This window comes from Coregonus clupeaformis, chromosome 13, assembly GCF_020615455.1.
Source record: "Coregonus clupeaformis isolate EN_2021a chromosome 13, ASM2061545v1, whole genome shotgun sequence".
Classification (NCBI taxonomy): domain Eukaryota; kingdom Metazoa; phylum Chordata; class Actinopteri; order Salmoniformes; family Salmonidae; genus Coregonus; species Coregonus clupeaformis.
In genome coordinates, this window is record NC_059204.1 from 44138218 (window position 1) to 44162084 (window position 23867).

The 23867-nt window shown below is 42.1% G+C and overlaps 2 protein-coding genes across 5 annotated transcripts; one reads left to right on the plus strand and one right to left on the minus strand.

Moving 5' to 3' along the window:
• The first annotated feature begins 439 nt into the window (after positions 1–439).
• On the plus strand, positions 440–14937 carry LOC121579550 (pyruvate dehydrogenase (acetyl-transferring) kinase isozyme 3, mitochondrial). Of its 4 annotated transcripts, XM_041894245.1 has the most exons (12): positions 4842–4865; positions 6527–6657; positions 6761–6902; positions 7033–7104; positions 7249–7433; positions 7573–7662; positions 12480–12557; positions 13019–13095; positions 13266–13367; positions 13463–13582; positions 13999–14112; positions 14200–14937. In XM_041894245.1, the coding sequence occupies exons 2-12, from the start codon at positions 6651–6653 to the stop codon at positions 14338–14340; spliced, it is 1128 nt and encodes a 375-aa protein (XP_041750179.1). In that variant the 5' UTR covers positions 4842–4865; positions 6527–6650; the 3' UTR covers positions 14341–14937. The 4 variants fall into 4 exon arrangements, with proteins under 4 accessions (XP_041750177.1, XP_041750178.1, XP_041750179.1 ...); XM_041894243.1 differs by lacking the exons at positions 4842–4865; positions 6527–6657 and adding an exon at positions 440–712; XM_041894244.1 differs by lacking the exons at positions 4842–4865; positions 6527–6657 and adding an exon at positions 440–712 and having other exon boundaries at positions 13999–14082.
• A 1735-nt stretch (positions 14938–16672) lies between these two features.
• Positions 16673–21364, minus strand: LOC121579551 (choline-phosphate cytidylyltransferase B-like). The gene is made up of 8 exons (XM_041894246.1): positions 21203–21364; positions 19771–19870; positions 19422–19538; positions 19152–19303; positions 18863–18941; positions 18588–18730; positions 17593–17781; positions 16673–17360 (listed from the first exon to the last, which is right to left on the minus strand). The coding sequence occupies exons 1-8, from the start codon at positions 21281–21283 to the stop codon at positions 17106–17108; spliced, it is 1116 nt and encodes a 371-aa protein (XP_041750180.1). The 5' UTR covers positions 21284–21364; the 3' UTR covers positions 16673–17105.
• Positions 21365–23867: the final 2503 nt, after the last annotated feature.

Genomic DNA, 23867 nt, shown 5'->3' on the forward strand with positions numbered 1-23867 from the left:
TGATGGTATTGGAGTGATTTGCAAGTAGCCTGGGAGAAACAGACACTTTTCTTTATGCCATTTGTTTACCAAACAACATCTGGATTAATACACTCAGTTTCTTACGAGATTAGTTGGAAGAACATAGGCTATTCTTAAACAGTGGCGCAGTATTGTTTATGGAATTGCATGTCCAGTTTGTCTGAACAAGGGTCCAGAAGGTATACATAACCAATACTTCTATACCATCATCTAAAGTCATAATAATAAATTCCCTCCGAATGGCTTTGAAGGTACAGTGACGTACCTGCTAGCTCGACAAAAGAGCACTTTGATGGGCAAACTTGTATCATTCCGGGGAAGCGAGAGGTTCTGTCAGCCAATAAGGTTGCACGTCCTGCTCTAACGCTTCCTTGTCACGTGCGTGGGGACACACACTGTACTTACGATGCATCAAAATAACATGGGGGACTACTGTCGAAGTAGGGGATATCAGCATGTAACTTGTATTGAGTGTTTATATTGGTCGATGCAAGTAAACAGGGGGTTGTTTGGAAATCGTTCTTAGGCCATCAACTGTACTCATATGTATATGTGTTGAAAATTAGAAAGTGATTACTTGAAGCAATCATGAGGCTGTTCAACTTTCTACTGAAAGATGTAACATCGAAAATAGAATATTATTCGAGGTTCTCTCCCTCGCCGATGTCTATCAAGCAGTTTCTGGACTTTGGTGAGTATAGAAATAAATACTCCAAGAGTTTAAATGTCATGGACACAGGGTTGCCATTGGACTGAAAATTGAACTGATGGCTTTAATTTACGAACGGGTCAAAAGCTTTGAGAATTACACAAATATTAATTTTCACAAAGTCTGCTGCCTCAGTTTTTATGATGGCAATTTGCATATACTCCAGAATGTTATGAAGAGTGATCAGATGAATTGCAATTAGTTGCAAAGTCCCTCTTTGCCATGAAAATGAACTTAATCCCCAAAAAAACATTTCCACTGCATTTCAGCCCTGCCACAAAAGGACCAGCTGACATCATGTCAGTGATTCTCTCGTTAACACAGGTGAGAGTGTTGATGAGGACAAGGCTGGAGATCACTCGTCATGCTGATTGAGTTAGAATAACAGACTGGAAGCTTTAAAAGGAGGGTGGTGCTTGAAATCATTGTTCTTCCTCTGTTAACCATGGTTACCTGCAAGGAAACACGTGCCGTCATCATTGCTTTGCACAAAAAGGGCTTCACAGGCAAGGATATTGCTGCTAGTAAGATTGCACCTAAATCAACCATTTATCGTATCATCAAGAACTTCAAGGAGAGAGGTTCAATTGTTGTGAAGAAGGCTTCAGGGCGTCCAGCAAGCGCCAGGACCGTCTCCTAAAGTTGATTCAGCTGCGGGATCGGGGCACCACCAGTGCAGAGCTTGCTCAAGAATGGCAGCAGGCAGGTGTGAGTGCATCTGCACGCACAGTGAGGCGAATACTTTTGGAGGATGGCCTGGTGTCAAGAAGGGCAGCGAGGAAACCACTTCTCTTCAGGAAAAACATCAGGGACAGACTGATATTCTGCAAAAGGTACAGGGATTGGACTGCTGAGGACTGGACTAAAGTCATTTTCCCTGATGAATCCCCTTTCTGATTGTTTGGGGCATCCGGAAAAAAGCTTGTCTGGAGAAGACAAGGTGAGCGCTACCATCAGTCCTGTGTCATGCCAACAGTAAAGCATCCTGAGACCATTCATGTGTGGGGTTGCTTCTCAGCCAAGGGAGTGGGCTCACTCACAATTTTGCATAAGAACACAGCCATGAATAAAGAATGGTACCAACCCATCCTCCGAGAGCAACTTCTCCCAACCATCCAAGAACAGTTTGGTGACGAACAATGCCTTTTCCAGCATGATGGAGCGCCTTGCCATAAGGCAAAGGTGATAACTAAGTGGCTCGGGGAACAAAACATCAACATTTTGGGTCCATGGCCAGGAAACTCCCCAGACTTTAATCCCATTGAGAATTTGTGATCAATCCTCAAGAGGCGGGAGGACAAATAAAACCCCACAAACTCCAAGCATTGATTATGCAAGAATGGGCTGCCATCAGTCAGGATGTGGCCCAGAAGTTAATTGACAGCATGCCAGGGCGGATTGCAGAGGTCTTGAAAAAGAAGGGTCAACACTGCAAATATTGACTCTTTGCATAAACTTAATGTAATTGTCAATAAAAGCCTCTGACACTTATGGAATGCTTGTAATTATACTTCAGTATACCATAGTAACATCTGACAAAAATATCTCAAAACACTGAAGCAGCAAACTTTGTGAAGACCAATACTTGTGTCATTCTCAAAACTTTTGACCGCGACTGTATACGGAAACCGTTTACCATTTCCTAACGGAAGCCAACATAGCCAAACAAGAGTTTCTATTGGACCCTCTCCGTTTCGTTTGCTTCCGTTTAAGAAACATTTTGCAACACAATCGGCAGAATGAATACACCCCAGATGTTGTCATTAGTGTGCAAATAGAACATGCGTCAATTACTGTGTTTATGCAATATATAGGACTGCGACACTTCATATTTAAAATCCCTACTTTCCCAATAATGCCCAAGTGTGGCTTTGATACAGTAGATAATTACATCAGCTGCCACCTCCATTGAAGTAATGTGACATCAGTATCACAGAGGCCTTGATACATTTCCACTGTCTGTCATTCTATAGTTTGTATGTTGGGGTAAAGATGGATGGCCTCAGTCTCTCAGTAAGCCACGTGTTCTGTGAGAGTCAGTGTCTTAAGTTTAGAGAACAAACTGTGCCGGCTGAACTCTCTAAGGTCAACCTGTCTGTCCACTCAATGCTTTTGGCTCACAGTTGCACAACACTGTTCCTAGCAGCAGCTCATTATAAATAGCTCCATGTCTCTCTGCCTCTCAATATGAACTGGCCACCGGCCTTGTGCTGCATGTGTGGCAGACATATTCATAGAGTAACTGGCAAATAATAATAATAATAATAATTTAAGCTCATTTACTGCATTTCTTTACAAGAAAAACATTTTTTAAGTTCTATTTGGAGAACGGCAAAAACAAGCCGGAAAGACCCCAGCCATTATCACCTTGGCCGCTGTAGGTTCATTCACTTCAGTCGATCTACAAACACATGGCCTATTAACTATACAATTGTAATGTTATACCTCTGAAAGGGGGGAGTTATGAGAAAGATTCACACTGACACATATGACATTTGTAGAACTGTATTGTTTGCATTTTGATTGCAGATGTTCATATTATGTTCGTATTAAAACATATCATATTTTTTTAAAGTTCCTAACTTGTTTGATAAGATTAGTACAGATTTTCTCATGTGAATGGGGCCCCGACCACAAATTTGGTAACCACTGTACTAATCTCTCTCTCTGCTTGCTTCCTCTCTGTCTTGTCTCCTCTGCTTCCTCCTGCATGCATTGCAGCTTCGAACACACCGACTGTGTCATTGCGTTTTGGTACACCAGAAGTACATTCATTTCCAATGGAACGCTGCGTTTGCCTTGCAGCATTGCGTTGCAGAGGCAGTTGCAGTGCGTTCTGTGTGGTGCATATGTTGGATTTATCGAACGAATGCGTCAAACTGTATGCGTAAACGGGTTGACAGAAATGGTAGCAGAAGGTGAATCTTGAACTTTTGTTGCGCACATATCTAGATGATGTTGCATATTATTTTGCGCAATGACACAGTCGGTGTGTTCAAAGTCTGCAACGCAATGCTGCAAGGCAAAACACTGTCTGTCTCAGTACCCACTGGGCACACATTAGTTGAATCAATGTTATTTCCATGTCATTTCAATAAATTACGTTGAACCAACGTCGAATTGGGTATAGCCTACTCTCTGTAAAGCAAAGTTATTATGAGAACATAGTAGCGTATTTTTTGCTAGTGCTGAGGTAGTCTCCGTTAGCTTCTTACTTCATCCTTCTAGCTGGCTAAGTAATACTAGCCAGAGCCGTTCAACGTTACAGCAGTAGAAGTCGCTGCCGGCAGCTAGCCACCTGACTGGCTGACATGGGCTATCTATAAACGACTATTTGCCAGTTGTCCACTCACTCTCCGAGAGTCGGTTTTTGTTGGTTTGGGGGATGTCTGTAGATATTGGAGGAGTCGCGCGACGGTTTTAAAATTCATTTTGTCCGGCATCTTGCAAACACACTGTCAGAAGCGTCTTTAGTTGCGTACTTGAGCCATCTGCGAGTTGGTGTAGTTCGTTTCACGTCTCAGGCCCGCGGAGTGAGCCGTTTGATAGAGTGGTGAATGTGCTGCTAAAATGGCAAATCTGGGGGACGCAGGCTAACATAAAATAACAAACCGCTGTTCATGATTCCACTCATTCGCAAAGAGGCAGGCGCGATTAGAACTCAGATCAAGAATATACGTTTTGTGATTAACACTGGGAGCAATATTTCAATGTTTTTTTAAACCCTTATTTTACTACGTAAGTTGACGGAGAATACATTCTCATTTACAGCAACGACCTCGGGAATAGTTACATGGGGATGAATGAGCCAATTGGTAGCTGGGGATAATTAGGTGGCCATGATAGCCAGATTGGGAATTTAGCCAGGACACCAGGGTTAACACCCTTACGATAAGTGCCATGGGATCTTTAGTGACCACAGAGAGTCAGGACACCTGTTTAACGTCCCATCTGAAAGACGGCACCCTACACAGGGCAATGTACCCAATCACTGCCCTGAGGCAATATTTTGTTTTAGACCAGAGGAAAGAGTGCCTCCTACTGGCCCTTCCACACCACTTCCATCAGCATCAAGGACTGACCAGGACCAACCCTGCTTAGCTTCAGAAGCAAGCCAGAAGTGGGATGCAGGGTGGTAAGCAGCTGGCTAAATGTTGACCAGTTCTAAATTGTGTATGTATACAGTACCAGTCAAAAGTTTGGACACACCTACTCATTCAAGGGTCTTTCTTTATTTGTACTATTTTCTACATTGTAGAATAATAGTGAAGACATCAAAAATATGGAATCGTGTAGTAACCAAAAAAGGGTTAAATAAATCAAAATATATTTTATATTTGAGATTCTTCAAAGTAGCCACCCTTTGCCTTGATGACAGCTTTGTACACTCTTGGCATTCTCTCATCCAGCTTCATGAGGAATGCTTTTCCAACAGTCTTGACGGAGTTCCCACATATGCTGAGCACTTGTTGGCTGCTTTTTTTGGGTTGAGGTTGGGTGATTGCGGAGGCCAGGTCATCTGATGCAGCACTCCATCACTCTCCTTCTTGGTAAAATAGCCCTTACACAGCCTGGAGGTGTGTTTTGGGTCATTGTCCTGTTGAAAAACAAATGATAGTCCCACTAAGCGCAAACCAGATGGGATGGCGTATCGCTGCAGAATGCTGTGGTAGCCATGCTGGTTAAGTGTGCCTTGAATTCTAAATAAATTACTGACAGTGTCACCAACAAAGCATCCACACACCATCACACCACCTCCTCCATGCTTCACCGGGGTAACCACACATGCAGAGATCATCCGTTCACCTACTCTGTCTCACAAAGACACGGCGGTTGGAACCAAAAATCTCACATTTCGACTCATCAGACCAAAGGACAGATTTCCACCAGTCTAATGTCCATTGCTTGTGCTTCTTGGCCCAAGCAAGTCTCTTCTTATTATTGGTGTCCTTTAGTAGTGGTTTCTTTGCAGCAATTCGACCATGAAGGCCTGATTCACGCAGTCTCCTCTGAACAGTTGATGTTGAGACGTGTCTATTACTTGAACTCTGTGAAGCATTTATTTGGGCTGCAATCTGAGGTGCAGTTAACTCTAATGAACTTATCCTCTGCAGCAGATGTAACTCTGGGTCTTCCTTTCCTGTGGTGGTCCTCATGAGAGCTAGTTTCATCATAGCGCTTGATGGTTTTTGCGACTGCATTTGAAGAAACTTTCAAAGTTTCTAGATTGACTGACCTTCATGTCTTCAAGTAATGATGGACTGTTGTTTCTCTTTGCTTATTTGAGCTGTTCTTGCCATAATATGGACTTGGTCTTTTACCAAATAGGGCTATCTTCTGTATACCACCTCTACCTTGTCACAACACAACTGATTGGCTCAAACGCATTAAGAAGGAAATAAATTCCACAAATTAACTTTTAACAAGGCACACCTGTTAATTGAAATGCATTCCAGGTGACTACCTAATGAAGCTCGTTGAGAGAATGCCAAGAGTGTGCAAATCTGTCATCAAGGCAAAGGGTGGCTACTTTGAAGAATCTCAAATATAAAATATATTTTGATTTGTTTAACACTTTTGGTTACTACATGATTCCATATGTGTTATTTCATAGTTGTGATGTCTTCACTATTATTCTACAATGTAGAAAATAGTAAAAAGAAAAGAAAAACCCTTGAATGAGTAGGTGTGTCCAAAGTTTTGACTGGTACTGTATAGTTACTTGTTTTCTAATTAAAAAACATTACAGAGTTCCGGACCTCGGTGTCCTCATATATACTTATGGCCATGTTCTAGGACTAATACAAACCTCCGTCAGTGGTTTGTCACAAACCTGTCACAAACTTCCAGGCAGATGTGGAAAGCTCCAAGAATGCAGGTGTTTCTGAGACAGACACTTTGAAAGTTCCAACTGAAATGCATGAGAGGTCTGTTGATATAATCTTGTCTTACAACCTCCGTCAAATGAACACAGCACAAGTATTGGTCTGCTAACAGTCACCAGTTTATTGACCCAATGCTTTTCCACAGGTAGGGAGAATGCATGTGAGAAGACCTCCTACATGTTCCTGCGTAAGGAGCTTGCGGTGCGGGGGGCCAACACCATGAAGGAAATCAACCTGTTACCCCGCGATCTGCGTATCCAGCCGTCTATCAAACTGGTGCACAGCTGGTGAGAACCTCTGTCTGTCCCTCTGTTCTGATTCAGGGGTGACTGTAAGCACAGTATTCTGGGATGCGTGGTGACATCCGTCTGTGTGTACGCCAGGGTATGACAGTGTGCTGTGGTCTTTGTGTTTCAGGTACATACAGAGCTTTGAAGAGCTGCTGGACTATGAACAAAGGGGTCCAGAGGACAGCCGCACCTTAAACGAGTGAGTTGACATGTACACAGTCGCACCATTTACCAACCACATCTTCAGACAGCACTGAGACTTCACTGAGACTTCAGACAGCACTGAGACTTCAGACAGCACTGAGACTTCTGAGAGTCCTCACACCATATTTCTCTGTAACAGCTTTCTAGACACCCTGGTCAAAATCCGTAACAGGCACAATGAAGTGGTCCCCACCATGGCCCAGGGTGTCATAGAGTACAAGCAGAAGTTTGGCTTTGACCCTTTTATCAGCAGCAACGTTCAGTACTTCCTGGATCGCTTTTACACCAACAGGATATCCTTCCGCATGCTCATCAACCAGCACAGTAAGTGACATCACCAGCCAATACACATATTTATATAATTTATGTGTGTCAGATGTTGTCTAAAAATAGTACATGTGTATGATTTGGATCTTATAGTGGATATTGATGACGATCTTGATCAGGTGAGACTTTGTTTCAGCACTCCTTTTTGGTGATGACAGAACCACCTCCCATCCCAAGCACATAGGAAGTATTGATCCTACCTGCAATGTCAATGAGGTGGTGAAAGGTGAGCAGAATTCCACTGATCCTAATGCTTAACAAATAGCAACTTTGAGTCAGACTGCATCAGGGAAACATCAACTTATTCAAGCTGTATTCAATAAAGACTACAGTGCATCCGGAAAGTATTCAGACCCCTTTACATTTTCCACATTTTGTTACGTTACAGCCTTATTCTAAAATGGATTTAAAAAAAAAAAATCCTCATCAATCAACGCACAATAACCCATGATGACAAAGCGAAAAAAACAGGTTTATTAAAAATAAAAAACAGAAATACCTTATGTATGTAAGTATTCAGACCCTTTGCTATGAGACTGGACTCCACCTGTGGTAAATAAAATTGATTGGACATGATTTGGAAAGGCACACACCTGTCTATATAAGGTCTCTCAGTTGACAGTGCATGTCAGAGCAAAAACCAAGCCATGAGGTCGAAGGAATTGTCTGTAGAGCTCCGAGACAGGATTGTGTTGAGGCACAGATCTGTGGAAGGGTACCAACACATTTCTGTAGCATTGAAGGTCCCCAAGAACACAATGGCCTCCATCATTCTTAAATGGAAGAAGTTTGGAACCACTAAGATTCTTCATAGAGCTGGCCGCCCGGCCAAACTGAGCAATCGGGGTAGAAGGGCCTTGGTCAAGGAGGGGACCAAGAACTCGATGGTCACTCTGACAGAGCTCCAGAGTTCCTCTGTGGAGATGGGAGAACCTTCCAGAAGGACAACCATCTCTGCAGCACTCCACCAATCAGGCCTTTATGGTAGAGTGGCCAGACGGAAGCCACTCCTCAGTAAAAGGCACATGACAGCCCACTTGGAGTTTGCCAAAAGGCACCTAAAGGACTCTCAGACCATGAGAAACAAGATTCTCTGGTCTGAGGCATGGTGGTGCCAACATCATGCTGTGGGGATGTTATTCAGCGGCAGGGACTGGGAGACTAGTCAGGATCGAGAGAAAGATGAATGGAGCAAAGTACAGAGAGATCCTTGATGAAAACCTGCTCCAGAGCGCTCAGGACCTCAGACTGGGGGCGAAGGTTCACCTTCCAACAGGACAATTTCCCTAAGCACGCAGCCAAGACAACGCATGAGTAGCTGTGGGACAAGTCTCTAAATGTCCTTGAGTGGCCCAGCCAGAGCCCGGACTTGAACCGGATCGAACATCTCTGGAGAGACCTGAAAATAGCTGTGCAGCAACACTTCCCATCAAACCTTACAGAGCTTGAGTGGATCTGCAGAGAAGAATGGGAGCAACTCCCCAAATACAGGTGTGCCAAGCTTGTAGCGTCATACCCAAGAAGACTCGAGACTGTAATCGCTGCCAAAGGTGATTCAACAAAGTACTGAGTAAAGGGTCTGAATACTTATGTAAATGTTATATTTCCATTTTTTATTTTTTATAAATTGGAAGAAATATCAAAAAACCTGCTTTTGCTTTGTCATTATGGGGTATTGTGTGTGGATTGATGAGAGGGGGGAAACAATTAAATCAATTTTAGAATAAGGCTGTAATGTAACAAAATGTGGAAAAAGTCAAGAGGTCTGAATACTTTCCGAATGAAGAGTTTATTTCCACGCTATATCCACACATTTTTCACATTTGTGTTTTTTCATCAGAAATTATTGCTTTTGGGTGGAACTCCAAAACATTTTCAATAAAGGACAAATAGACGTCACCTCAGTTCACCTTTTTATTTTCGTCCGGGCAAGCTAACGCATTCTGGCAGTTATGCCTTCATCAGAACATCAAGAGATGTGCCAAAGCCATTGTTTTCTATGCAGGTGCCTAGGTGATAATTACAATTGCCCACATCTGTGTGGTGGTGGTGCATAGCGATACTCAAAACATTAGTCAACCAACAATTGTTACAATATACTGTATATACAAATACACAGATCAGCAGAATAAACTCGACAAATAGCTTTTAGATATCATGATGACATTTAGGAAATTTGAGGTATTTTAGCGCAATTAATTACTTCCTAGTACACAATAAAGCTTTGGGGTATGAAAAATAGACATCATAATAGAAAGATTGTGATTGAATGTTGGAAAATATAGCCTACAAATGACAGCACAGCAATATAGTCTACGAGAATAGTCTGAATGAGAAATCATTGTTTAGACCAAGAGGATGCATGGTGTTTAGTCTATCAATCCAAAACATCTCGTTGTGAGAGCATTTTAGGGACCTTGCCACCTCTGATGGATGTGACCTGTTGCAGGCTCACAAAGCGCAAAGAAGACGGTGGGCCATGTTTGGCTTCTAAGTAGTGTTTTACCATAACATATTCGATATTGCCGGTGCTGATCCCTGTTTTGTGTTCAGATATTCTTATTTTAAAATATCTTTCTGTTTGGCCCACATAGGCTTTACCACACGGTCACTTAAGCATATACACAATGTTGGTAGAGTTACAATTGATGAACTGTCTCTGGTAGAACTTTCGGCCAGTTAAGAGGGTGTGTGAAGTATTTACTGTTTACCGTGTTGTTACATTGAGCACATCTTCCACACTTATAGTTCCCTTGTAGCGATAACCAGTTTGAATGGTCAGGCTTTTGGAAACAATGGACCAGCATGATCGTGATCCCTGATCGTGCGTGCCCGTCTGTATGAGAACAGAGAGGGATTTTCCGACAGGCTCTGTTTGTAGAATAGACCAGTGTTTTAGGTTTGCACACCGGTGGGGATATTGGTTTTGAGATGTCACAGATTATTACTATTGAAGTGGAGGACACCTTCATGTGTGTGTAAAATATTACTGTTCTCAGATGTTTTTATTTATAGATTTGAGATATGTATGAAAATGTGTTTTTTTGTAAAATGCTATACAGTTGAAGTCGGAGGTTTACATGCACTTAGGTTGGAGTCATTAAAACTTGTTTTTCAACCACTCCACAAATGTTGTTAACAAACTATAGTTTTGGCAAGTCGGTTAGGACATCTACTTTGTGCATGACACAAGTAATTTTTCCAACAATTGTTTACAGACAGATTATTTCACTTATAATTCACTGTATCACAATTCCAGTGGGTCAGAAGTTTACATACATTAAGTTGACGGTGCCTTTAAACAGCTTGGAAAATTCCAGAAAATGATGTCATGGCTTTAGAAGCTTCTGATAGGCTAATTGACATCATTTGAGTCAATTGGAGGTGTACCTGTGGATGTATTTCAAGGCCTGCCTTCAAACGCAGTGCCTCTTTGCTTGACATCATGGGAAAATCCAAAGAAATCAGCCAAGACCTCAGAAAAATTTTTTTTGACCTCCACAAGTCTGGTTCATCCTTGGGAGCAATTTCCAAACGCCTGAAGGTACCACGTTCATCTGTACAAACAATAGTACGCAAGTATAAACACCATGGGACCACGCAGCCATCATACCGCTCAGGAAGGAGACGCGTTCTGTCTCCTAGAGATGAATGTACTTTGGTGCGAAAAGTGCAAATCAATACCAGAACGACAGCAAAGGACCTTGTGAAGATGCTGGAGGAAACAGGTACAAAAGTATCTATATCCACAGAAAAACGAGTCCTATATCGACATAACCTGAAAGGTCGCTCAGCAAGGAAGAAGCCACTGGTCCAAAACCGCCATAAAAAAGCCAGACTACGGTTTGCAACTGCACATGGGGACAAAGATCGTACTTTTTGGAGAAATGTCCTCTGGTCTGGTGAAACAAAAATAGAACTGTTGGGCCATAATGACCATCGTTATGTTTGGAGGAAAAAGGGGGCACTTGCAAGCCGAAGAACACCATCCCAACCGTGAAGCACGGGGGTGGCAGCATCATGCTGTGGGGGTGCTTTGCTGCAGGAGGGACTGGTACACTTCACAAAATAGATGGCATCATGAAGAAGGAAAATTATGTGGATATATTGAAGCAACATCTCAAGACATTAGTCAGGAAGTTAAAGCTTGGTCGCAAATGGGTCTTCCAAATGGACAATGACCCCAAGCATACTGGCCATCACAAAGCCCTGACCTCAATCCTATTGAAAATTTGTGGGCAGAACTGAAAAAGCGTGTGCGAGCAAGGAGGCCTACAAACCTGATTCAGTTACACCAGCTCTGTCAGGAGGAATGGGCCAACATTCACCCAACTTATTGTGGGAAGCTTATGGAAGGCTACCCGACACGTTTGACCCAAGTTAAACAATTTAAAGGCAATGCTACCAAATACGAATTCAGTGTACGTAAACTTTTGACCCACTGGGAATATGATGAAAGAAATAAAAGCTTAAATAAATCATTCTCTCTACTATTATTCTGACATTTCACATTCTTAAAATAAAGTGGTGATCCTAATTGACCTAAGACAGGGAATTTTTACTAGGATTAAATGTCAGGAATTGTGAAAAACCTGAGTTTAAATTTATTTGGCTAAGGTGTATGTAAACTTCCGACTTCAACTGTATATCCATTGTTTAGCTAGAATGGAATGTTCATATCCTGTATATTTTACTGTGGAATGTGGTTGTCTCTTAAGATGAATGCTTTAACTGTAAGTCGCTCTGGATAAGAGCATCTGCTAAATGACAAAAATGTCAAATGTAAATGTTTTACATACAGATCTCATATTACTGTATTGAATTATTATTATTATTATTATATATTTTTTTAATACCGATATCACAAATGCATAATTTGTACATTTCTTTATATATATTTATTTTGTTATTTGTCACATTTGACTGTGTAAAACCTAGCAGTACTACTTTTATCTCTGAGAGCGAGGCGGATATTTGGTCAAAGTTGAACACAATGCCACATACTATTAATCCTCTGTGTTTCTGTGCTGCTGTCTTTTGCAGATGCCTATGAGACCGCTAAGATGCTCTGTGAGAAGTACTACATGATTGCCCCTGAGCTGAAGATAGAAGAGTACAATTGTATGTTTAATTGTAATTAAATACACTGAGCCACCTGTGTATGCATTATAAAAGATGAACAGATATGTATGCATTTATAAGCTGTTGTACGGAGCCATTAGCTTATATGAAGGCTTGTAGCATGTCTAGAATGCAATATTGGTAGGATAGAAGGCACTGGTGCTTAGATTGTAAACGTCTGAGTATGCACTAAGATCTTGGTTAGGATGTGGCAGGTTTATTGGCTGTAATGGAAAAAGTTATCTGGAATGGAAAGTTGGCCTCTTCTCAGAGTTTCCCATTGGCTCCTGTCTGAACCTGCAAATGTAAGCAGAGGAGATGCAGCAGAGCCAATTAATATCTATTTTGTGTGATATTACATGAAACATGACTACTGTAATGATATGTGAATAGAGAACGATTGATAAATATTGATTGCCTTTATTTTACCATTAACATACTGTACATGTCATTTTTCTCAGCCAAGGCCCCTTCGAAGACTATCCAGGTGGATTATGTTCCATCTCACCTGTTCCATATGCTGTTTGAGCTCTTCAAGGTGACTGGCATTTATGTTGTACTGAAAGAAAGCTTCTCTAGGCTATCAATTAACTGGTCCTAATTTGTAATGTATTTGTGAAGTCCTTCATCATTGGCTGTATCATGTTCTATTTATATGTTCCAACTGAGTTATGTGTATTCATTAATGTTTCTTGAATGACTGTGTAGAATTCGATGCGGGCCACGGTGGAGCACCATGAGAACAGTACTGCTGGACTCCCCCCAGTGAAGGCCATGGTGACGCTGGGAAAGGAAGACCTCTCTATCAAGGTCTGTTACTGGCACGGACACTGCTCTGGTGTTTTTAGATGACCTCATCATGGCCTATATAAAGGTTCTCAGTCACCCCTGTCCTCTCCCCTCAGATCATTGACAGAGGAGGGGGCGTGCCCCTCAGGAAGATTGACAAGCTCTTTAGCTACATGTACTCCACCGCGCCCACCCCGAGCCTGGAACCAGGAAATGGAACTCAGGCTGCACCACTGGTAACACATCACAACGGGTGTATAGAGAAATGTTTTGTTTACATGCAAGCGTCATGTTCAAGGGATGCACGCACATCCCGGCACCAAAAAGCTCTGTAGCAGAATAGCTAACACTGATGTTGGGACCTTGACAAACTTAAGAGTGAGTGAGTGATGACCATGAAAACACACCAGACTGATGGCTATAGCTATCTATGTTCAACAAATATATTATTCTTCTGGCTTTATCTAACTCTATTTGTGATATTTTACCTTGCTTTGCTGGCTTACTAGCTTCTTGGTAATCAATCCTCTGATGACAGCAATGTTATAGACGATAACCATCTGATTACGTGTTTGTTAACAAGCACAAGCTGCATTTGAAGTTGCATGTTATCGTATCTTTGTAGTATGAACCACTCTTTCTTCTCCGTCAGGCTGGCTTTGGATATGGTCTCCCCATTTCTAGACTTTATGCACGCTACTTCCAAGGAGACCTGAACCTTTACTCCATGGAGGGGGTGGGTACAGACACTGTCATCTATCTAAAGGTGCGTTAGGGACTTGCGTTTAGTTAAGTAACATGTTGTCATTATGAGCTGGCTGTGGTTTCATATTTGTTTCTCTCTGACCTCCAGGCTCTGTCCAGCGAGTCCTTTGAGCGTCTCCCCGTCTTCAACAAGTCAGCGTGGAGACACTACCAGACTGGCCCTGAGGCAGATGACTGGAGCAACCCTAGCAGCGACCCACGTGATGCAGCCAAGTACAAGGTCAAATAACTCTTTTGAGTCTGGCCCTCAGGCAACGCTGCATGCCATAGGTCTTGTCCAGTCACATGGCAAACAGATTAAGTTACCGTCCACTCCTACAGTTAAGCACAGAACTAAAGCACAGCACTGACTGAAATATTGTCTAAACAGGTAACATATTTATTTCCAGTGAATATCACATCAGGTATGTAAATCCAAAACACAGTTTTAAACCAGACCATCTTTATTTCCTTGTTTGCTGGTATGTTATGATTGACCACGGTTTCCATGGTAGCAGATTGCGATTGGTGACCTCCTACGTCAGATAGCATGACTGTTATTAGATCTAATTAGTGTCACGTGAGAGTGACACCAACTGTCGGGAAATAATGTACTTTTTCCCTTAATGCAAATAATGACCTAGCATAACAGTATACTGTGTGAAACAAGAATATTAGTTTATCATTTTATGGCAGTGTGCAATGGTTTTCAATAGATAAACTCAGTCGGCATTTTCCCAGCATTTTCCCAGCTCAGAAAAAGGGATTAGGTTAGTATGTACAGTGGGGGAAAAAAGTATTTAGTCAGCCACCAATTGTGCAAGTTCTCCCACTTAAAAAGATGAGAGAGGCCTGTAATTTTCATCATAGGTACACGTCAACTATGACAGACAAAATGAGAAAAAAATATCCAGAAAATCACATTGTAGGATTTTTAATGAATTTATTTGCAAATTATGGTGGAAAATAAGTATTTGGTCAATAACAAAAGTTTCTCAATACTTTGTTATATACCCTTTGTTGGCAATGACACAGGTCAAACGTTTTCTGTAAGTCTTCACAAGGTTTTCACACACTGTTGCTGGTATTTTGGCCCATTCCTCCATGCAGATCTCCTCTAGAGCAGTGATGTTTTGGGGCTGTCGCTGGGCAACACGGACTTTCAACTCCCTCCAAAGATTTTCTATGGGGTTGAGATCTGGAGACTGGCTAGGCTACTCCAGGACCTTGAAATGCTTCTTACGAAGCCACTCCTTCGTTGCCCGGGCGGTGTGTTTGGGATCATTGTCATGCTGAAAGACCCAGCCACGTTTCATCTTCAATGCCCTTGCTGATGGTAGGAGGTTTTCACTCAAAATCTCACGATACATGGCCCCATTCATTCTTTCCTTTACACGGATCAGTCATCCTGGTCCCTTTGCAGAAAAACAGCCCCAAACCATGATGTTTCCACCCCCATGCTTCACAGTACGTATGGTGTTCTTTGGATGCAACTCAGCATTCTTTGTCCTCCAAACACGACGAGTTGAGTTTTTACCAAAAAGTTCTATTTTGGTTTCATCTGACCATATGACATTCTCCCAATCCTCTTCTGTATCATCCAAATGCACTCTAGCAAACTTCAGACGGGCCTGGACATGTACTGGCTTAAGCAGGGGGACACGTCTGGCACTGCAGGATTTGGGTCCCTGGCGGCGTAGTGTGTTACTGATGGTAGGCTTTGTTACTTTGGTCCCAGCTCTCTGCAGGTCATTCACTAGGTCCCCCTGTGTGGTTCTGGGATTTTTGCTCACCGTTCTTGTGATCATTTTGACCCCATGGGGTGAGATCTTGCGTGGAGCCCCAGATCGAGGGAGATTATCAATGGTCTTGTATGTCTTCCATTTCCTAATAATTGCTCCCACAGTTGATTTCTTCAAACCAAGCTGCTTACCTATTGCAGATTCAGTCTTCCCAGCCTGGTGCAGGTCTACAATTTTGTTTCTGGTGTCCTTTGACAGCTCTTTGGTCTTGGCCATAGTGGAGTTTGGAGTGTGACTGTTTGAGGTTGTGGACAGGTGTCTTTTATACTGATAACAAGTTCAAACAGGTGCCATTAATACAGGTAACGAGTGGAGGACAGAGGAGCCTCTTAAAGAAGAAGTTACAGGTCTGTGAGAGCCAGAAATCTTGCTTGTTTGTAGGTGACCAAATACTTATTTTCCACCATAATTTGCAAATAAATTCATTAAAAATCCTACAATGTGATTTTCTGGATTTTTTTCTCTCAATTTGTCTGTCATAGTTGACGTGTACCTATGATGAAAATTACAGGCCTCTCTCATCTTTTTAAGTGGGAGAACTTGCACAATTGGTGGCTGACTAAATACTTTTTTCCCCCCACTGTATGTGTTTGTGACATGTGACATGAAATGTTACTCAGGATGGTATTTAAATTCATGATAATGCAATATGGTACTGTAAGTTTATAAGAGATGATTATCACTTTGGAAGCTTAAGAAATACATGGAGCAATATCTAAACAAGTTGAGACATATCTTACTTTAGATTGCTTAAAAAAAAACATTTCTTAGAAAAAGGCCTCAAATGAAATTGATATTTTAGTGGGTCAATAGTTATTATTGCATGACAAAATACTCTCAGAAATGATTGTTTTGTATTTCATATTTCATAGAAACAATGTATTATTTAAAAAAGAAAATGTCCAAAATGTTTTTTTGTACTGCATATCATAGACAACTGAACGCACATTTGAGCATTTCACTAAGTATTTGTAAAGAAAAATAAAGCCTGGTTGATGCAGTGAAATAGTGGTATTATTTTTATGTATTTGTGTGGTACAGGAATCAGAAGTGAGAATGGAGTGAGTCAACTAATTGAGATACCACAGTGCATTCAGTTACCTTAACAACATACACAATCAAATAGCACAAATATGGCAGACTGTGGGCGGCATCTTGCACTAAGTAACCGTGGACACTGTGTGTTTGTGTTTTGGGAGTGACAGTGCCGTCTCTACTCCTCGTCGTCATCCCCCTCACTCGAGCTGCTGAGGGAGGTTAAGGGACGAGCAGAGGCACCCTTGAGAGAGGAAGGGGAGGTGGGTGAGGACGGAGGGGAACGGGGAGAACGGGATGTGGGAGAGGAGGGGGGCGATGGGGAGCGCCCTCTGGTGGGACTGCTACTGGGGGAGCCACGGGGCGAGGCAACGGGCGATGCGTAGGGTGACAGAGCCTGGAGCATGCGCCCACTCTGCTCCTGGATCACATGCTGCTCGGAGAGAGAGAGGGAGCGAGAAAGAGAGAGAGACAGAGAGAGACGGAGAAAGGGAGCATTGTGTTTTTTTTATTGTTTGTCCAACTGAGTGTTGCTTTTCCTAAACTACTTGTTAATATTGTGTGGTCACTTGCTTAGAGGAATGAGATCAATACTAACCATCTTCTGCTATTGACCGTAAACGCTTCCTACTATAGTATCTATTGTGGGCTAAATGTAAACTTACCCACGCTCCATCTGGACCAAACAACTCCAGGAAATTCCCAATGAACTCCCGTGACTTCTCCTCCCACTTGTGGATGAGGTCATGGCTCTTCTCCTCCACCTTGAACACAAAGTGCTTGGACTTCTCCTCCACTGTCTTCACCGTCTCCTTCATACGATCCACCTGGTTCTGCAGACGGATTTTCTTCTCCTGCAGAATAAATCAAATCAAATTGTATTGGTCACATGCGCCGAATACAACAGGTGTAGACTTTACTGTGAAATGCTTAATTAAGAGCCCTTTCCCAACAGTGCAGAGTTAAAAAGTAAGACAAATATTTGCTAAATAAAAAAGGAAATAGTAACACAATAAAATAACAATAATGAGGCTATATACAAAGAGTACCAGTACAGAGTCAATGAGCAGGGGTACCAGGTAGTTGAGGTAATTGAGGTAATACTGTATGTACATGTGGCTAAGGGTAAACGTGACTAGGCAATCAGGATATATAATAAACAGAGTAGCAGCAGCGTTTGTGAAGCGTGAAAGTATGTATATGTGTGAGTGTGTGGCTTCAATATGCATGAATGTGTGTGTGTGTGTTGGAGTGTCAGTTTAGTATGTGTGAGTGTGTGGCTAGAGTCTAGTGAGTGTGCATAGAGTCAGTGCAAATAATAAAGATTACAAATAAAATTCTAAAGTCAATGTAAATAGCCTGGGTGGCCTTTTGATGAACTATTCAGCAGTCTTATGGCTTGGGGGTTGAAGCTGTTCAGAAACCTTTGGTCCCAGACTTGGCGCTCCGGTACCGCTTGCCGTGCGGGAGCAGAGAGAACAGTCTATGACAAGTCATGTGGTTGGCAATAAGGCATCAACTAAAGGTGGTCTTGTGTTTATCAACCACAACCACCAATACTGAAACACCCATTTCACTTCCTCAAAGACAAACTATTGTAACATATGGTTATTCCAACTTAATTAATTGTTCTAAGTTAATTAGGTGATGTCATTCATACCCTGATGAAGCTAACGTTGAGGTCACTGGCTGTGTAGCCTCTCTGCAGGTTGCGTCGGACATAGAGGTCGTAGTCTCTCACTATCCTGGTGATGAGGTCGGATGTAGAGATGCCGTCTGTCCTCTGTGTGGCCACAAACATCCCTGAGACCCAACAGAGAGAACACAGCTCAGCCAAGATGACACAGGGAAGGGAATAGATAGTAGGTAGCTCAGCAAACACACACAGACACAATCTCAAATGGTTCATTTCTGTTCCAGAGCAGATCTGTTTACCTGCTTCCTTGATGTGTTTGTAGACGTCCTCTGATCCTGCAGAGGTGTATGGGATATCGTCATGGGCCACAAAGTCAATCTGGTGAAATCCCAGAATAGCACTAAAATGATTTTATGTGGAAAAAAGGGACATGGGCTATGTACATCTGTATCGGATTTTAGGACTGATCAAATCAAATGCCTTTTACATCAGCAGAAGCCCAGCCTAAAACCCCAAACAGCAAGCAGTGCAGATGGTTTGTAATACTGACTGGTGTACTGTATATGGCCCTTCTCCAGAAGTGCTGACCTTATGTTTCTTCAAGAACTCAGGGCTGAGGGTCCAGGGAGCGTCCCGTACCACCTCATCCACATAGCGACAGTGTATCAGGGCTTCGTAGCGCTCAGACTCTGTCATCACCGTGTAGCCCTTATACTTGTGTGTGAGTTCATCACTGCAGACTGCAAGGACAGACACACAATGATATACTCTCTGTGTGTGGTTTGTGTACATGCTTGTTTGTACAGTCTGTCCTTGGGTGTTTTGAAAGGCACTTGAAATTCAAAAGGTGTTATTTACCTCCCACTATGAGATGTGTGTTGGGGAACAGGTTCTTGGCTTGCATCAGAGCGCGTGCGTGTCCAGAGTGGAAGAGATCAAAGATCCCATCAGCATAGACTCGCACTGGCCGGATTGCTACATGAAAAGAAAAACAATCATTGTATCTATGTCTCGCTGCGTTCTCCTTGTCTCACCTCTCACTTTCACATCCCCCTCTCTCTCGACTGCCCCTTATCTCTTCTCTTCCACTGCCCATCCTTCAATATTCCCAGTGAGGAGTGATAAAACTGGTGGTGAAACTGACCTATGATCAGTCTGACTGGTCTGTGATTGGTCTGACCTGTGGAGACCAGTAATGATGACTGACCTGGCGTGCCTCTCTTGGCCTGGGCGATGGTCATCTTTTCATGAGGAACCTCTGACTCATATCCTGTTTTCTTGGCAAATAATGCTGGCTCCCTCAGAGTCTGAGATGGGACAGAAAGAGTTAACTGACCTCCTGGGAGGGGATATCGGTACATAAATGATTTGGGGATAATAGATACTCTATAAGTAAAGTATTTTAAATGTTTACATTTATGGAAATCATCAGGGCTGTGATAAGCCTTTGGACATGTAAGGGATTTCTGGCTTCATTAGTGGTTATCTCTGCATGTGAGGGATGTAGCTCAGTTGGTAGAGCATGGCGTTTGCAATGCCAGGATTGTGGGTTCGATTCCCACGGGGGGACAGTATGGAAAAATAAATAAAAAATGCACTCACTAACTGTAAGTCGCTCTGGATAAGAGCGTCTACTAAAATGTAAATGTAGTGGATGTGTACATGGTTGCTAGGAATTATCTGTAGAGTTGTCAATATACATTGAACCCTGAACTGTTTGACATCTGCCCGTGACTTAAGAATAGACTTCAATCCCTGTGGAAGAAAAAGTTATAATTGAAGGTAGAGATCAATCTACCATTCAAAGAGCTATACCATAATGTTTTAACATTTACAGTGACAGTATCATAACATTTATTGAGGAATCATTTGTAGCTGCCTATGTTATACAATTTCCTGCCTATGTTATACAATTTCCTGCCTATGTTATACAATTTCCTGCCTATGTTATACAATTTCCTGCCAATGTTATACAATTTCCTGCCTATGTTATACAATTTCCTGCCAATGTTATACAATTTCCTGCCTATGTTATACCATTTCCTGCCTATGTTATACAATTTCCTGCCTATGTTATACAATTTCCTGCCTATGTTATACAATTTCCTGCCAATGTTATACAATTTCCTGCCTATGTTATACCATGTTCTGCCTATGTTATACAATTTCCTGCCTATGTTATACCATTTCCTGCCTATGTTATACAATTTCCTGCCTATGTTATACAATACACTGGTGAACTGAGTAAGGTGTAGCCTACCTTTAACACATGCAAGTACACTCCCATACTGTACACAGACACACTAAAGCACACAATAATATAATATTACACAAGACTAATTTCCAGAGCAACATAATTATTGACTGTTGTTGGCTACACTAGGCTATAGTATGTTTATTTATTAGTAATGATAGACTTAAATATAGACTTGTAGAAAATGTAACATTTACTGAGTCAGCAATGCTGGCTGCATATAAGGTTTGTCATTGAGCATGAAGTACTGAAAAACAGGCTCGAAATGTGTGTCAGTAGTCTGTCTGACAATAATTAACCTCAGACCTGGCAGAAGGTAGACATGATATGCTCATTTTCTTTATATTAACCGTTTGATAAGCCTCCTATAGGTAGTCTGACTCACCTTGCGGGGTCCCCCCCTGCGTTGCTGTTGGGGCTGCTGTGGTCCACTGTTGGCTCTGGAGCCACGTCTCCTTCCCACCATGCTGGATGTTCTGTTGCCTTGTTTACCTGTCAACTGGCGTCTCGTCCGCTTGCTCGTACTCCAACCCTCTCAGTGCTGCACTCCTGCAATCTATGAGGGAGTTTTAAAGTTTGCATGTTGCTGGCTGGTCTGACCCCGGTGACAAGAAAATGTAATGTGCAAAGTTCAAGCCAAAGAGTAGTCGATACTTTAGGCTGCATATCTATTATCAGCTCTGTAGAGGAAATGGGGTGGATCAGGGGTTCCCCATGTAGGCCTAAACAGACATTTACAATATGACTACCCTTTTATTTTTTGATCTAGGCCTAGCTTATAAATTATATGTAAATGTACTCATGCTGTTGTGAGCTTTCTTAAATGTGTAAAGTTATAAGAAGCCTTATTATTGGCTTGTCTGCTGGAAATTGATGTTCAACTTGGTCTCATGGAATAGTAGGATTTTATTTTTAAAGCGATATTTCCCTGTTTCATGAATAGAAACTGCTCCCAAAAATTATTTGACTGGGGCAACCTTTGGACCCAAACATAGTAGTGGGACAAGTTGTTCCAGTGGGTCATGAGGCAGCTTAAAGTTGCCTATCTATGGACTCCACTGATTATGCAATGTTTACTGAAAGCTCAATCAATCAAGCAATGTCATTAATGGCCCACATGACACACCTGTGATCGTAAATCCGCTTTATCAAGATTCCCAAAGCACTCCATGGACATTGACACTTTGCCCTTATGCCTGAATCAGCCCATGGACATTTGCACTATAACATAAGACTGTGTTATCCTACTGAGCTATAGTCTAGGCCTTCACTTACAAAAATACCCATGACAAATTTGCAGTTTACAGTGGGGGTAAAAAGTATTTAGTCAGCCACCAATTGTGCAAGTTCTCCCACTTAAAAAGATGAGAGAGGCCTGTAATTTTCATCATAGGTACACGTCAACTATGACAGACAAAATTAGAAGAAAAAAAACCAGAAAATCACATTGTAGGATTTTTTATGAATTTATTTGCAAATTATGGTGGAAAATAAGTATTTGGTCAATAACAAAAGTTTCTCAATACTTTGTTATATACCCTTTGTTGGCAATGACACAGGTCAAACGTTTTCTGTAAGTCTTCACAAGGTTTTCACACACTGTTGCTGGTATTTTGGCCCATTCCTCCATGCAGATCTCCTCTAGAGCAGTGATGTTTTGGGGCTGTCGCTGGGCAACACAGACTTTCAACTCCCTCCAAAGATTTTCTATGGGGTTGAGATCTGGAGACTGGCTAGGCCACTCCAGGACCTTGAAATGCTTCTTACGAAGCCACTCCTTCGTTGCCCGGGTGGTGTGTTTGGGATCATTGTCATGCTGAAAGACCCAGCCACGTTTCATCTTCAATGCCCTTGCTGATGGAAGGAGGTTTTCACTCAAAATCTCACGATACATGGCCCCATTCATTCTTTCCTTTACACGGATCAGTCGTCCTGGTCCCTTTGCAGAAAAACAGCCCCAAAGCATGATGTTTCCACCCCCATGCTTCACAGTAGGTATGGTGTTCTTTGGATGCAACTCAGCATTCTTTGTCCTCCAAACACGACGAGTTGAGTTTTTACCAAAAAGTTATATTTTGGTTTCATCTGACCATATAACATTCTCCCAATCCTCTTCTGGATCATCCAAATGCACTCTAGCAAACTTCAGACGGGCCTGGACATGTACTGGCTTAACCAGCTCTCTGCAGGTCATTCACTAGGTCCCCCCGTGTGGTTCTGGGATTTTTGCTCACCGTTCTTGTGATCATTTTGACCCCATGGGGTGAGATCTTGCGTGGAGCCCCAGATCGAGGGAGATTATCAGTGGTCTTGTATGTCTTCCATTTCCTAATAATTGCTCCCACAGTTGATTTCTTCAAACCAAGCTGCTTACCTATTGCAGATTCAGTCTTCCCAGCCTGGTGCAGGTCTACAATTTTGTTTCTGGTGTCCTTTGACAGCTATTTGGTCTTGGCCATAGTGGAGGTTGGAGTGTGACTGTTTGAGGTTGTGGACAGGTGTCTTTAATACTGATAACATGTTCAAACAGGTGCCATTAATACAGGTAACGAGTGGAGGACAGAGGAGCCTCTTAAAGAAGAAGTTACAGGTCTGTGAGAGCCAGAAATCTTGCTTGTTTGTAGGTGACCAAATACTATATTTTCCACCATAATTTGCAAATAAATTCATTAAAAATCCTACAATGTGATTTTCTGGAGAAAAAAATTCTCAATTTGTCTGTCATAGTTGACATGTACCTATGATGAAAATTACAGGCCTCTCATCTTTTTAAGTGGGAGAACTTGCACAATTGGTGGCTGACTAAATACTTTTTTTCCCCACTGTACGTAAATATAAAAATACTGTTTAGCCTAAAAACATGGTTAAAACTATCATTTGGATATCATGGATGGTCAGTTCCTGCATCCATAGTGTAGCCTATGGATTTGAAAGTGGTTGCATTTCTCTAGCCCCATCCCTCAGCTTTTTACCGAAACTGTGGCGTAGAGGACACTTTGCTAATGTTTAAATTAAGGATTGCCGCTTTAAACACCTTTAATAGAGTAATA

Bases quoted from the DNA above. Each gene is read 5' to 3' on its own strand.
- LOC121579550 (XM_041894243.1), top strand. From the start codon at position 610: ATGAGGCTGTTCAACTTTCTACTGAAAGATGTAACATCGAAAATAGAA. The intron at 7,434-7,572 runs GTAAGTGACATC...ACTTTGTTTCAG, and splicing joins CATGCTCATCAACCAGCACA to CACTCCTTTTTGGTGATGAC. The intron at 7,663-12,479 runs GTGAGCAGAATT...TGTCTTTTGCAG, and splicing joins TGTCAATGAGGTGGTGAAAG to ATGCCTATGAGACCGCTAAG.
- LOC121579551 (XM_041894246.1), bottom strand. From the start codon at position 21,283: ATGGTGGGAAGGAGACGTGGCTCCAGAGCCAACAGTGGACCACAGCAG. The intron at 19,871-21,202 runs GTGAGTCAGACT...GTCCCATCTCAG, and splicing joins GCAGGGGGGGACCCCGCAAG to ACTCTGAGGGAGCCAGCATT. The intron at 17,361-17,592 runs GTAAGTTTACAT...CTCTCCGAGCAG, and splicing joins TTGGTCCAGATGGAGCGTGG to CATGTGATCCAGGAGCAGAG.